A 14817-nucleotide genomic window follows, 5' to 3' on the forward strand; every position below is an offset into this window, starting at 1 on the left:
TCAGTTATCGATCAGCGCAACACAAGCGCAGACTCTGCTGCGGCTGAAAAGCCTCTTCAGGTGTTTGTGGATTTCCTTCATCTTCAGGCCGTAGATTATTGGATTAAACAGGGGCTGGTACAGAACCACCTGCAAAGTCATGACGGAGCGCGCCGCTTTGGGCAAGTCGACTTCCAGTCGGGCCACGATGACGTCGTACGAACACAAACATGAAAAACTAGCGAGGACCAGCAGGTGCGGCGCGCAGGTCTGCACGGCCCTTCTCCTGACGTCCGGGCCCCTTCTGTAGGATATGACGAGTATTTTACAGTAGGTGAAAAGGATGAACGCCAAGGGGACGAATATGGTATTAACTAAAAGGAACACGCCATATATAATGTAGGGCCCTGCCGAGGTCATGCAGGAAAGCTTGGTGACGGCGTTGTTGCAAAAAATCCCATTCAGCGTGTATTTGCAGAGTTTGAGACCGTCGCCTAGAATAAGCGACGGCACGAGCTGACAGGATGGCAGGAGCCACGCCAGAACCAGCAGGGCGGTCACTGTCCTTTTCCTCATGACGGTGTGATATCGCAGCGGTTTACAGATGGAGACGTAGCGGTCATAAGCCATGGCCGCCAAGAGGAGGAACTCAGAACCGCACAAAGAGTAATAAATCAGGGCCTGAATTCTGCACGCCAAATAAGATGTAACCTGCAGGTCGGATAAAAGGTCGATGAGGAGCTTCGGGTAGACGTTGGTGCTGAGGAGGAGCGAGTTGAGGAGCAGAGCCGCGATGAAGACGTACATGGGCTGGTGGAGGCTCTTCCGGATCCAGATGAGGCACAGGATGGTCGAGTTGCTGCAGAGTATGAGGACGTACACGCCGGACGTCATCACAAAGTACAGGAAGCGGTATTTCTGCAATTCAACATGGCCGCCAAAAGTAATATATGTTATGTTCGGTTCATCGTTCGTTTGATCCATTGTAAAAGTTCAACAAAGCGACGGCAGGAATCCAAAAGGCGCCGCCTCACAGAAATGCAGTTCCTGTTAACGGATATTATGACGCGCCTGTTCGGGCGTTCTCGCCTCAAAGTGAGCTGTCCGAGTCCAGTCAAAGTTTTTATCCAGCTGCTTTTCTCTCCATGGACCTCATTAACGTGTTTATGTCTGACAGGAACTCGGGCTCATTAAGGCCTGAGAACTTGGGCGTGAAAATTTCATCACTATTTGCTTCTTACATGTCAGAAACTAATTAAAAGTATTACGTGTTTTCCAGCCATCTAGAATCATTTTTATAGGAACTATATTAACTTCAGGTGTTATAAAAATGCTCTATATATCAAATGTGATTTAAAAGAAACCCTACTTCCTAATTTAACGCCTTCAAATTGGGCCTCTGTCTCTTTCAGAAACTCCATCTTCAGGAAGTCATCGCAACATGGCTCCTCTATTATCCCTTTGACAACGTTTTTACCAGCGTCGTTCTGAGGAGTAGCTCCTATAACGAGCTCAGCTGATGCTCAGTTCCACCAGATGTTTGCCAATTGCTGCTGGCTAGTCTGAAGGAGCTGAATGGGGGATGAGTGCCATGTGAGCCAGAAGCTCAGCGGCTTGCAAACTGCAACTCCTAGGTGTAGCTGCAACTACAAAAGCCGAGGAGACACACCTTCGGCACCCCCAGGCCTTTTCTGAATGGTTGCCATGGAGATCAATCCTTGATTAGCGAGTATGTATTTGGATTATTTTAGTCCCCGAGTGTCGTGTCAGGACCCTTTTCCTAGGAAGAAGCACAAGCCTGAAAGAAGTACTGTGTTCAGATGAAGAAATACACACAGTTCACCTCCTAGGAGATTTTTTTTTCCTTTTACATAACTGAACAAGACAGAATATGTACACAAACAGTGAAAAGGTAAATAAAGTAAGTGATTGGTGGCGCAGAGCCAAAGCCACATATTGAGGCCTCCGTCCTCGTGGCGGTGGTCGCAGGTTCGATTCCCGGCCTGGCGACATTTGTCGCATGTCTTCCCCCTTCTCTCATTACGCTGTTTCCTGTCAAACAACTTTCAAATAAAGGCCACTGGAAAAAAGAAAAAGAAGTGATTGGTTGTTTCCAGTTAGAAGGCAGAGGAGCTCGATTCTTGTCACAAATTATATTTCTCACAGTGTCAACAAATGTGTACAAAAAAAACAAGTTACTTAGTGCAACTTTCATGAAAACATGACATTTAAACTTAACATCAGACCAATGAAAAAAAAAAGAAGAGAATCTTAATACAGACGTGAGCTTAAGGAAAATGATGTTTCACACCTGGGTGAAGGTTGTCAAGTTTCAAAAGGTTTTAATCGGACAAATAATCCTCATATTCTGATTTGCTAAGCAAAAACTGTGATTTCATGGGAGATAATAGTAATAAGGAAAGACTGGCCAAAACTCTGTTACCTGATTATTACTCCTGTGCATTTCATTATTGTGTCTTGAGCTGCATGTTCTGTACACTTGGGTTGAAACGATGACACCTCTACATCACCGACTGACTTTATTAAAAAGGATGAACATGGATTCAAAATACACAACGGATTCAAAATACACACTTTTTTTTTTTTTTTTTTTTTAGCAAAACACACAGTACATGACCTAGGGGTTATTTTTCTTCACCAAACCACTGAAACTGAAAATAAATAAGATAAGAATAATACATCCCCGTCTTTGGCAGCTAGTACTTTATTAGAGGGACAGAATATGTTTCTGCTGTATTCTCCAATACCATAAACACAACAGTCACGGCAGTGATTACACTAAAGGTTGACTTAAAGAAAAAGCGTCACATTTTAAACATCAGAACTGTAGAGCATGGTTAAAGTCTTAACATGTTACGTTCACCCCGCGTTTGTCGCGAGAGAAAACCTTTCCGAGGTGCCTGCGGATTTCTCCCATCTTCAAGCCGTAGATGATGGGGTTGAAGAGGGGGTGATACAACACCACCTGCAGAGTCATGACGAAGCGCGCCGTTCTGTCCAGGTCGACCTCCAGCCGGGCCGCGACCACGTCGTACGAACACAGGCAGGAGAAGCTGACCAGGACCAGCAGGTGAGGGGAGCAGGTCCTCGCCGCCTTCCTCCTCGTGTCTCCGGAGCCTCTTAAGGAGATGATCAGTATTTTTGTGTAGGTGAACAGGATGAAGGCCAAGGGCAAAACGATCGTGTTCAGCGCGATGAACGCGCCGTACGTGATGTACGGCGCCCTGGAGTCCATGCAGAAGAGCTGGGAGATGGCGTTGTTGCAGAAGATCCCGTTTAGGGTCGAGTGGCACAGCCGGTAGCCCCTGCTGATGAAGAGCGACGGAACGAGCTGACAGGCGGGCAGCAGCCACGCCAGAACCAGCAGGACGGCCACGGTGGGCTTCCTCATGGTGGCCCCGTACTGCAGGGGCCTGCATATGGACACGTACCTGTCGTACGCCATGGCCGACAGCAGCAGGAACTCGGCGCCGCACAGGGAGTAGTAGGCGAAGCTCTGCAGGCTGCACAGAGACAGAGACGTGGTCTGCTCGTCGGACAGGAAGTCCGCCAGGAGCTTCGGGTAGATGGCGGCGCTGAAGAGGAGCGAGTTGAAGAGCAGGGCCGCGATGAAGACGTACATGGGCTGGTGGAGGCTCTTCTGGACCCAGATGAGGCCCAAGATGGCGGAGTTGCTGCAGATGATCAGAACGTACACGACGAGCATGACGGCGAAGTACAGGAACCTGTACCTGCGCAGCTCTACATGCCCGCCGAAGGTTATGTAGGTAGCGTTTAGCTCACCAGCCGCAACGTCCATAACAGCTGGATTTTAAAGTTAAAAACAAAACAACAAACAAACAAAACAGCAATTTGTGAAAACAACTGACATGAACACAGGAGTGAGCTCGGGTGGGCTCACCTGAAGGAACGAGACCGGAGCGAGTGCAGGAGTTTTTATCTGACTTCGTCGCCCTCTGTGGGTTTCATTAAAGTGTTTACAGATCACATGACAGCCGGTTGGGGCCCGGAGGCCTCAGGGCCGGTGGCTGGAGTTCTGCTTCACTCGGATTTTAACCATATCGTTTTCTCAATCATCATCAGAATTTGTTGGGTTTTACTTTGCTTAGTTTCTACATGAGGACACATCAGAGCACCTGAGAAGTATTATGTGTTTTCCAGGCTAGAAACCAGCCACACTGACTGAGTAACGTTTTGGAAAAACATGTACTTTGAGGAGTATTTTTACTCTTTTATTCTCCTTTTTACGTTTACTACCTCAATCCACCCTGACGTTGTCTATTCTAATGAAACAGCACCGTCTACCCAGGTGTTGTGCTGTTTGTCTTTTCTTCGTCTTTATCGCTGAAACAAATTTCGTTGCGCTTCAGGCCGACTCTGATTGTTGAGTAATTTTATTGCGACGCATCGCTGCTCTTACTTCAGTAAGACTTCTGGATGCCCTACCCACCGTGTGTAACTTCACTGAACGGAGAACAAACTTGTTTTAACCAAGCAAGTTCACCAGATACACTGGTGAGCTGCAGGCTCTGCTTGAAGTTTCATTCGTTTTATATTGAAAGAAACTGATTTGGGAAAAAAAAATGTTAGTCGTGTAAGTTGGCCTTTGGCTACTATCAACTTTTACTTCAGTAGTAATTTGTTGAAGTAGTGCTACTCTTACAATTTGTGGGCCCTACCAACTTCTGTCTCACATTTCACCTTGAAAACGTGTCATTCCTGACTTCACTGCATGTTGTCTTCACCTTAATGTGCAGATGAGAAAAGCATCCAGCAAAAAAACAAACAACAGCAACAAAAGAAATAATCAAACACATCGTGTCCCACCAAGCAGGTTCTACTAGGCCTGGTTCAGCGCTGGCGTGTCTCTTCATCAGAAACATGTTGGTTTCAGTCAGAGGCAGAGACAAAGTGTAAATCCACCAGGTTCGATGCATCACAACGGGAAACGTTTTATTTTTTCTTGTTGATTCAAAGTTTATTTAACTAGAAAGTCACTTCTTTCTCAAAGAGCTTTGGCCCGGAAGGCCCAGTGTTACAAAAAAAAAAAACACAAAACAAATGTAACCATAAATGCCGTCTACTGACAGAAAATAAAACATCAGTCAACATTATTACAGGAAAAATGTTTATCTTCCACTCTGGTGAAAGAAGTCTTTAAACTAAGTAAACATAAGTTTTGCTTCCTCTAGTGTTTGTTTATTTTTTTAAAAACTTTTCATGGTTTGTTACTTAGCATCCTGTCACACTGTCAAAATTACAACATGCTTCCCAATGAGACTCATTTGTCAGATTAAAAGTACTTTTTGGAAAAAAACAACCTTTAAGTCGGTTATAAACACTTTTGATGATAAAATAATTTGTGTGTGTGTGTAAAATTAATCTATCTAATGTGTTTAATTAGTGAATTCAGTTACAGAATTTAAAAAAAAAATCCAACAATTATGAAATATGAACATAGTTTACCTGACATGTCTTTTCCTCTGCCTATTAAATTTTTTATTTTAATGTTCACAATATGAGTCCATTGCTGTTATTTTCAAACCACTAACCGATTTCTCACGTGTAGCATGATGCTGTTTGCACCAGTGACAGCCTGATGGGAAACCCAAACATTTACTCTGTTAGCTGCTGTGTTGAAAACTATTTTAACCACAGAAACAATTAGTCCATTCCATTAAAATTTGATTATTTAACCACTGGCAGTAAATACAGCTTCAAAGAATCCAAGACGCATCTAAATGAACACAATTACATTTTGAACGTCGCACTGAGAAACAGTAAAATGATCAGAAGGCAAACATGTCAGCAAATGACTGCTGACTGGTTTTTTTGGCGGCACTGCAAAAATAACTTCTTCAAACGTTTGTTAATTTCCCTCATTTTGAAACCGTATATGAACGGGTTCAACAAAGGGTGATACAGAGATATCTGCATCGTCATTATGAATCGTGCGATTTTGGGGAAATCGGACTGCACTCGGGCTATAACCACATCGTACGTCATCAAACAGAAGTAGCTGGTCAGAACCAGCAGGTGAGGCACGCAGGTCTCTACTGTTGTTTTCCTGGATTGCTTAGAGCTGCGGTAAGATATTCTAAATATGTTTGCGTACGTGAAGCTTGTGAAGAGCATAGGAAGCACTACAACATTTGAAAAAGCTACAATCCCAAACACAGCGAGTGTTGTTGATCTCACGCACTGAAGGGAGTAAATAGTGTTGTTGCAAAATATTCCTTCCAAGTTAAATGTACATAATTTAGCTTGATAGCTCAGCATTGCTAGCACTACAGGATAAAAAACAGCCACAAACAAAGCTGTGATCAGGAACGTACTGACGGTGCTTCTTCTCATTATATTTCTGTATCTCAGAGGTTTACATATCGCCACATATCTGTCGAAGGCCATGGCTGCTAGCAGGAGGAACTCTGAGCCGCCGAAAGAGTAAAACATAAAAAACTGCAAAAGACAAGCTGAATACGATATGATCGGTTTTTCAGATAAGAAGTCAATCAAAAGCTTTGGGTAAATGTTGGTGCTGTAAAGAAGACCGTTAAACAGCAAAGCTGCGATGAAGATGTACATCGGCTCATGGAGGTTTTTGTGAATCCAGATGAGATACAAAATAGTAGCATTGCTGCAGACTGTTAAGATGTACACAGTGAGTACAATGAAGAAGTAAAAATATCTGTATTTGTTCAGATCTACATACCCAGACAGAGTTATGTAGGAAATGTTGATCTTGTCATCCATTATATAGATAAATACATACATACATATATATATTTTTACAGCCGACTAAAATTCTTCAGACAGACAAATTCAGTTCAAACCTGACATGCATCATTACCTGCTATCAAACTTGGTGCATTATGACCAGCAGAGGTTACAAAATTGTAGTCTGAGTCTGCTGAATGCTTCTTTTATTAGATCCTCCCTCTCCACTTCAGAGGTGTAAATCTCTGAAGACCCGTACCATTACACAAACTGGTGCAGTGTTGCAGTAAAGACTGCATTTCACACAAAGTAAGAGAAAGAAGACAAACTCAGTGTTACAAAGCAGTGGCTAAACTGTACATTTTCAATGTGCATAAGAAATTATGAACATTGAGATGTACATAATTTCGCAATTATAATAAAATCTATATTGTATTTAATAAATAGTGCTAAAAATATGAATAACTGTGGCCATATCGATGTGCATCTTAAAAAAATAACCAAGAATAAAAATAATGTAGAACGTATTAAAAAAACCCAGAGACAATGGAATCCTAGTAGTCGCCTCAAATCACATATTTCATCCTGTACAACTAAAAGTAGATAAAAATAAACTTTCTGTATTAATTATACAACCTAAAATGCCTCAATCTGGAAGTTGTGAAAAATCTTTAAAGAAACTTTTTCCTTGTTGTTTCTTTCTAATTATCTTCCAACCACTTAGATTTGAAGAAGGTAACCGTTTCTCAATACTCAAAAATGGTTCAATAAATTTAATTTCATGTGTCCATACAAATCAATGGTTTTGTGAAAACCCGCTATTATAATATTAGGATTAATTGTTCTTTTCTCCATGAAAATGTAAAGTTTGGTGGCCTAAACATGTTCAAGAACTCAACAAACTTTGCACAAAATTGTCCTCCATGTGAAAATTAAATATATTTAATGGAATTGAAAGTGGGCGTGGCCATGTAGTGCAAAATAAAAAGTTTCTTTGGGGTATGTGCTAAAATATACGTTGAGCTAGCCATTTTGGGTCAAAGTGCAAGTTTGGCCCATTTTTCACATTTACACAACTCAAACTTGAACAAACTCCTTTGGATTTTGAACTATCGGCTTCATCTTCCTTCAGTATGCAGTCAATGAATGGGGATTAAAAGTTATCAAAACCGGGCTTGCCGTGGTGGTGGGGGGGTTGGCGCGACCCACATTTGGAGGCAACATAGCCTCGACGCGGCTGTCGCTGGTTCGACTCCCGGACCCGACGACGTTTCCCGCATGTCTTCCCCCCTCTCTTTCTCTCTTTCCTGTCAGCCTACTTTGAAAAAAGGGACATTAGAGCCCACAAAATACCTTTGCGGGGCGATAAAAAAAAAAAAAAGTTATCAAAACCTTGAGTTTTTGACCATGTTTAGGGGGCGTGGCCATGCGGCAAACTCTGCGTACTTGCCAAAGCAAACAAAATACTACAACTCTCACAATCAAAGGTCAAATTGTACCAAACAAATGAGGAAGTGATCCTTCTGGTTTTCATCCTATGTACCTAACTCTAGGGTTAGAGTTAGAGATATGGGACGAATCACTACAGTGATTGTTGTACCTGCATATCCTGGTCATACTGTTTGCAAACCTTCAGTCAATGGAAAGTAAAGTCTAAGAATTTCATGCTTGGATCCTTACACAGATAGACTCAGAACTGTTTTGAGCTGCTTCACAGAAACTTGGTTCTCCAAGTTGACTGACAATAACACCAGACGGCCATATTCTCTTGAAAGAGGTTTGACATGAAGCTAGCTGATCATGAAGGAATGCTGGTTCTAAATGAGCAGAGTAAGATCTTTACTTACATTACGATGTCAGCATTAACCTAAACAGTTTGTCACAACAGTTTCACAGTCAGTGTATTTTCACAGTCCTTCAAAATAAAAGATTATTTTCCTCTTGATAAGAATGATTAAGACTATTTTTCTCCAAGTCTTGGTCAGAATAAGGTCTGTGTAACAAAGTCAATTTTTGAGTGTTTCCACCACCAAAGAGAAGCCAACTTGAAAACACAGCAAGTGTTTGAAAGAACTAAACGCATACTTAAATATGAAAGCAGTTTATTAAGTAAACGTTTAAACAAAATTATATGCCCATGTTGTTGTTTCCTTCAGATTCTAAACTACACAGTACAACACATGTGTCTATAAACCCTGAAGAAGCCAAGCAGAATCTCAACAATGAAGTGAGGAGGAAGCAAGCAGCGCACATGTACATAATTTCACCCTTATCAAGGATATTTTAAATATATAGCATAAAAATCATTTTCAGGCGTAGGTGGATACACAATATGGTCAGTCAGTCTTGTACTGGAGTAATGATGAAATAACTTTTTCATGTTGTATTAAGTGCAGTAATACAATTTTGATTGCTTGCAGTCAAATAGTTGAAACAACAAATGTGGTTTAAATGGAATCCAGAATCATTTTAGTCATCGTGACACTTTGAAAACCAAATGAGACACAAGAAAGGGATTTGAGAGCAGTTACAAAATAAAATCACTGAATTACTGCTGGCGCCTTTTTGGCTGAGCTGAACAATCTCCTCAGATGTTTGTTAATTTCCCTCATTTTGAAACCGTATATGAACGGGTTCAACAAAGGGTGATACAGAGATATCTGCATCATCATTATGAATCGTGCAGTTTTGGGGAAATCGGACTGCACTCGGGCTATAACCACATCGTACGTCATCAAACAGAAGTAGCTGGTCAGAACCAGCAGGTGAGGCACGCAGGTCTCTACTGTTGTTTTCCTGGATTGCTTAGAGCTGCGGTAAGATATTCTAAATATGTTTGCGTACGTGAAGCTTGTGAAGAGCATAGGAAGCACTACAACATGTAATAAAGCTACAATGCCCAGTGCAGTGATTGTTGTTGATCTCACACACTGAAGGGAGTAAATAGTGTTGTTGCAAAATATTCCTTCCAAGTCAAATGTACATAATGTAGCTTTAGAACTAAGGATAGCCAACACTGCAAGATAACAAGCAGGTAGAGACCAAGCTAGAACCAGGAAAATACTAACCGTGCTTCTTTTCATTATATTTCTGTATCTCAGAGGTTTACATATCGCCACATACCTGTCGAAGGCCATGGCTGCTAGCAGGAGGAACTCTGAGCAACCAAAAGAGTAAAACATAAAAAACTGCAAAAGACAAGCTGAATACGATATGATCGGTTTTTCAGATAAGAAGTCAATCAAAAGCTTTGGGAAAATGTTGGTGCTGTAAAGAAGACCGTTAAACAGCAAAGCTGCGATGAAGATGTACATCGGCTCATGGAGGTTTTTGTGAATCCAGATGAGATACAAAATAGTAGCATTGCTGCAGACTGTTAAGATGTACACAGTGAGTACAATGAAGAAGTAAAAATATCTGTATTTGTTCAGGTCTACATACCCAGACAGAGTTATGTAGGAAATGTTGATCTTGTCATCCATAATATAGATAAATACATACATACATATATATATTTTTACAGCCGACTAAAATTCTTCAGACAGACAAATTCAGTTCAAACCTGACATGCATCATTACCTGCTATCAAACTTGGTGCATTATGACCAGCAGAGGTTACAAAATTGTAGTCTGAGTCTGCTGAATGCTTCTTTTATTAGATCCTCCCTCTCTCCACTTCAGAGGTGTAAATCTCTGAAGACCCGTACCATTACACAAACTGGTGCAGTGTTGCAGTAAAGACTGCATTTTACACAAAGTAAGAGAAAGAAGACAAACTCAGTGTTACAAAGCAGTGGCTAAACTGTACATTTTCAATGTACAGTTTAAGAAATTATGAACATTGAGATGTACATAATTTCGCAATTATAATCAAATCAATATTTTATTAGCACTATTAATAAATAGTGCTAAAAATATGAATAACTGTGGCCATCTCAAAAAAATAACCGAGAATAAAAATAATGTAGAACGTATTTTTTTTTAAATGGAAAATGGAATCCTAGTAGTCGCCTCAAATCACATATTTCATCCTGTACAACTAAAAGTAGATAAAAATAAACTTTCAGCAATAATTATACAACCTAAAATGCCTCAATCTGGAAGTTGTGAAAAATCTTTAAAGAAACTTTTTCCTTGTTGTTTCTTTCTAATTATCTTTCAACCACTTAGATTTGAAGAAGGTAACCGTTTCTCAATACTCAAAAATGGTTCAATAAATTTAATTTCATGTGTCCATACAAATCAGTGGTTTTGTGAAAATCCGCTATTATAATATTAGGATTAATTGTTCTTTTCTCCATGAAAATGTAAAGTTTGGTGGCCTAAACATGTTCAAGAACTCAACAAACTTTGCACAAAATTGTCCTCCATGTGAAAATTAAATGCATTTAATTTAATCGAAAGTGGGCGTGGCCATGTAGAGCAAAATAAAAAGTTTCTTGGAGGTATGTTGTAAAATATACGTTGAGCTAGCCATTTTGGGTCAAAGTGCAAGTTTGGCCCATTTTTCACATTTACACAACTCAAACTTGAACAAACTCCTTTGGATTTTGAACTATCGGCTTCATCTTCCTTCAGTATGCAGTATATGAATGGGGGATTAAAAGTTATCAAAACCTTGAGTTTTTGACCATGTTTAGGGGGCGTGGCCATGCGGCAAACTCGGCGTACTTGCCAAAGCAAACAAAATACTACAACTCTCACAATCAAAGGTCAAATTGTACCAAACAAATGAGGAAGTGATCCTTCTGGTTTTCATCCTATGTACCTAACTCTAGGGTTAGAGTTAGAGATATGGGACGAATCACTACAGTGATTGTTGTACCTGCATATCCTGCTCATACTGTTTGCAAACCTTCAGTCAATGGAAAGTAAAGTCTAAGAATTTCATGCTTGGATCCTTACACAGATAGACTCAGAACTGTTTTGAGCTGCTTCACAGAAACCTGGTTCTCCAAGTTGACTGACAATAACACCAGACGGCCATATTCTCTTGAAAGAGGTTTGACATGAAGCTAGCTGATCATGAAGGAATGCTGGTTCTAAATGAGCAGAGCAAGATCTTTACTTACATTACGATGTCAGCATTAACCTAAACAGTTTGTCACAACAGTTTCACAGTCAGTGTATTTTCACAGTCCTTCAAAATAAAAGATTATTTTCCTCTTGATACATTGAAAAAAATAACTCTTTGGATGAACATAAAAAAATTATGGACAGGATTTCCACCTGATTACTTTGCTTTATTTCAGCACCATGTGATTCTGTTACTCCTATTTAAAGGAAATGTGTTAGGTCAACTTATTATTTTATGGTTTTTCTAATTTAAATGGAATGAGTTGGCTCAATTTAATTTATTAAGGTTGATTCAACTCATTTACTATAGTTGGACCCAATGTAATTTAAAAGAGCCAGCCCAACTAATTTGCAATGTTTTGGACCAAATCATTTACTTTACTTGATTAAGATTAATGCAAATTTAGAAAATTGCATTAGTTGAAACCAACTTTTTTTTTCCAATTTTTTTCTCCGAAGAGTTTTTGCGGCGCTAGTGGCTCGTATTTTTTTGTGACAGTAGGCAGACAGGAAAGAGGGCAGGACATTCGACAAAGGTCTCTGGGACCGGGAGTCGAACCAGCGACGTCCGCGTTGAGGACTAAGGCCTCCAAACGTGGGGCGTGCTAACCCACTGCACCACCACAGCACGCCCAAGAAACCAACTTATGTTAATTAAGTTGATCCAACTCATGAAAATTAAGTTAGCTCACCAAACATGCTTCATGCTGAAAGAAAGCTATTTAATCGCGTGGAAATCCTTTCCATGATTTGATTAGGTTAATCCAAAGACATGTTTTTAAGTTACATTACATTAAGTGTTTTAAGACAGGACTGGCTGAAAGGGTAGAAAGATCACTCAACAATTAGAAAAGGTACAACAGAACTGTATTTTCAAAACCCAGCCGCCTTACTGTATTTTCACGCTGTAGTTTTTACAGAAATTTGTTACAGTGCAGTTCTTAAATGCCAATAGTGACCTGCAGAGAAAAACAAATATCTATAGTTTAATGTGTAACTAAAACTGCTTTGAAGTTTTCCCAGGCACAGACAGTTATGTGGCGTGATCTTCCATAATCTGGCGTGATCCCCTGATCTCACTAGACCCTCCTTGGAGCGAGATCAGTCTGACTATAATGAATCACGTTATCTCAACATGATTAAATTTCATAAACGTTAAGTTGTTGAATTTCTTGCTTATGCAACATGATTTTATCACGTTTCCGTTTCAAACATAAAATTGTTGTGTTAAAAGTACATGATATTCTTTTGTTAATGTAATAACCCCCAAAGTTCATTTTTTTCAGTGTAAGAATGGAATGATTAAGACTATTTTTCTCCAAGTCTTGGTCAGAATAAGGTCTGTGTAACAAAGTCAATTTTTGAGTGTTTCCACCACCAAAGAGAAGCCAACTTGAAAACACAGCAAGTGTTTGAAAGAACTAAACGCATACTTAAATATGAAAGCAGTTTATTAAGTAAACGTTTAAACAAAATTATATGCCCATGTTGTTGTTTCCTTCAGATTCTAAACTACACAGTACAACAAATGTGTCTATAAACCCTGAAGAAGCCAAGCAGAATCTCAACAATGAAGTGAGGAGGAAGCAAGCAGCGCACATGTACATAATTTCACCCTTATCAAGGATATTTTAAATATATAGCATAAAAATCATTTTCAGGCGTAGGTGGATACACAATATGGTCAGTCAGTCTTGTACTGGAGTAATGATGAAATAACTTTTTCATGTTGTATTAAGTGCAGTAATACAATTTTGATTGCTTGCAGTCAAATAGTTGAAACAACAAATGTGGTTTAAATGGAATCCAGAATCATTTTAGTCATCGTGACACTTTGAAAACCAAATGAGACACAAGAAAGGGATTTGAGAGCAGTTACAAAATAAAATCACTGAATTACTGCTGGCGCCTTTTTGGCTGAGCTGAACAATCTCCTCAGATGTTTGTTAATTTCCCTCATTTTGAAACCGTATATGAACGGGTTCAACAAAGGGTGATACAGAGATATCTGCATCATCATTATGAATCGTGCAGTTTTGGGGAAATCGGACTGCACTCGGGCTATAACCACATCGTACGTCATCAAACAGAAGTAGCTGGTCAGAACCAGCAGGTGAGGAACGCAGGTCTCTACTGTTGTTTTCCTGGATTGCTTAGAGCTGCGGTAAGATATTCTAAATATGTTTGCGTACGTGAAGCTTGTGAAGAGCATAGGAAGCACTACAACATGTAATAAAGCTACAATGCCCAGTGCAGTGATTGTTGTTGATCTCACACACTGAAGGGAGTAAATAGTGTTGTTGCAAAATATTCCTTCCAAGTTCAATGTACATAATTTAGCTTTAGAGCTCAGTGTTATTTGCACTGCAAAATAACAAGCAGGTAGAGACCAAGCTAGAAGCAGGAAAACATTCACATGACTTTTTCTCATAATTTTTCTGTATCTCAGAGGTTTACATATCGCCACATATCTGTCGAAGGCCATGGCTGCTAGCAGGAGGAACTCTGCAAAACCAAAAGAGTAAAACATAAAAAACTGCAAAAGACAAGCTGAATACGATATGATCGGTTTTTCAGATAAGAAGTCAATCAAAAGCTTTGGGTAAATGTTGGTGCTGCAAAGAAGACCGTTAAACAGCAAAGCTGCGATGAAGATGTACATCGGCTCATGGAGGTTTTTGTGAATCCAGATAAGATACAAAATAGTAGCATTGCTGCAGACTGTTAAGATGTACACAGTGAGTACAATGAAGAAGTAAAAATATCTGTATTTGTTCAGATCTACATACCCAGACAGAGTTATGTAGGAAATGTTGATCTGGTCTTCCATGATATTTTCTACAGCTGACTGCAATTCTCCAGACAGGTTCAGTTCAAATGTTACACAGTTTGATCAACGTCCGATTCACAGTACAAGTAATTATCTCCAGTCGATTTTGCTGTGACCAGCAGAAGCTATGAATACGTATCTGAGTCTGTGGAATGTTTTATTTGATCGGATCCTGCCCTCCCCTCTGAAGCGTG

General features: G+C 40.1%; 5 protein-coding genes across 5 annotated transcripts; all 5 read right to left on the bottom strand.

Moving 5' to 3' along the window:
- Window positions 1-963, bottom strand: LOC102223501 (olfactory receptor 2A5-like). Its single transcript, XM_005811333.1, has one exon. It carries the CDS (start codon window positions 961-963, stop codon window positions 1-3), a length of 963 nt encoding a protein of 320 aa, XP_005811390.1.
- Window positions 964-2845: 1882 nt separating this feature from the next.
- On the bottom strand, window positions 2846-3799 carry LOC102223238 (olfactory receptor 11A1-like). Its single transcript, XM_005811332.1, has one exon. It carries the CDS (start codon window positions 3797-3799, stop codon window positions 2846-2848), a length of 954 nt encoding a protein of 317 aa, XP_005811389.1.
- Window positions 3800-5805: 2006 nt separating this feature from the next.
- On the bottom strand, window positions 5806-6774 carry LOC102222981 (olfactory receptor 6N2-like). Its single transcript, XM_005811331.3, has one exon. The coding sequence runs from the start codon at window positions 6772-6774 to the stop codon at window positions 5806-5808; it is 969 nt and encodes a 322-aa protein (XP_005811388.3).
- Window positions 6775-9257: 2483 nt separating this feature from the next.
- Window positions 9258-10220, bottom strand: LOC102218488 (olfactory receptor 6N2-like). The gene has a single exon (XM_005811312.3). The coding sequence runs from the start codon at window positions 10218-10220 to the stop codon at window positions 9258-9260; it is 963 nt and encodes a 320-aa protein (XP_005811369.3).
- A 3461-nt stretch (window positions 10221-13681) lies between these two features.
- On the bottom strand, window positions 13682-14623 carry LOC102222726 (olfactory receptor 1L4-like). Its single transcript, XM_023336592.1, has one exon. It carries the CDS (start codon window positions 14621-14623, stop codon window positions 13682-13684), a length of 942 nt encoding a protein of 313 aa, XP_023192360.1.
- Between the last annotated feature and the right edge of the window lie 194 nt (window positions 14624-14817).

This window comes from Xiphophorus maculatus, chromosome 7 (assembly GCF_002775205.1).
Source record: "Xiphophorus maculatus strain JP 163 A chromosome 7, X_maculatus-5.0-male, whole genome shotgun sequence".
In the NCBI taxonomy this organism is placed as follows: Eukaryota; Metazoa; Chordata; class Actinopteri; order Cyprinodontiformes; family Poeciliidae; genus Xiphophorus; species Xiphophorus maculatus.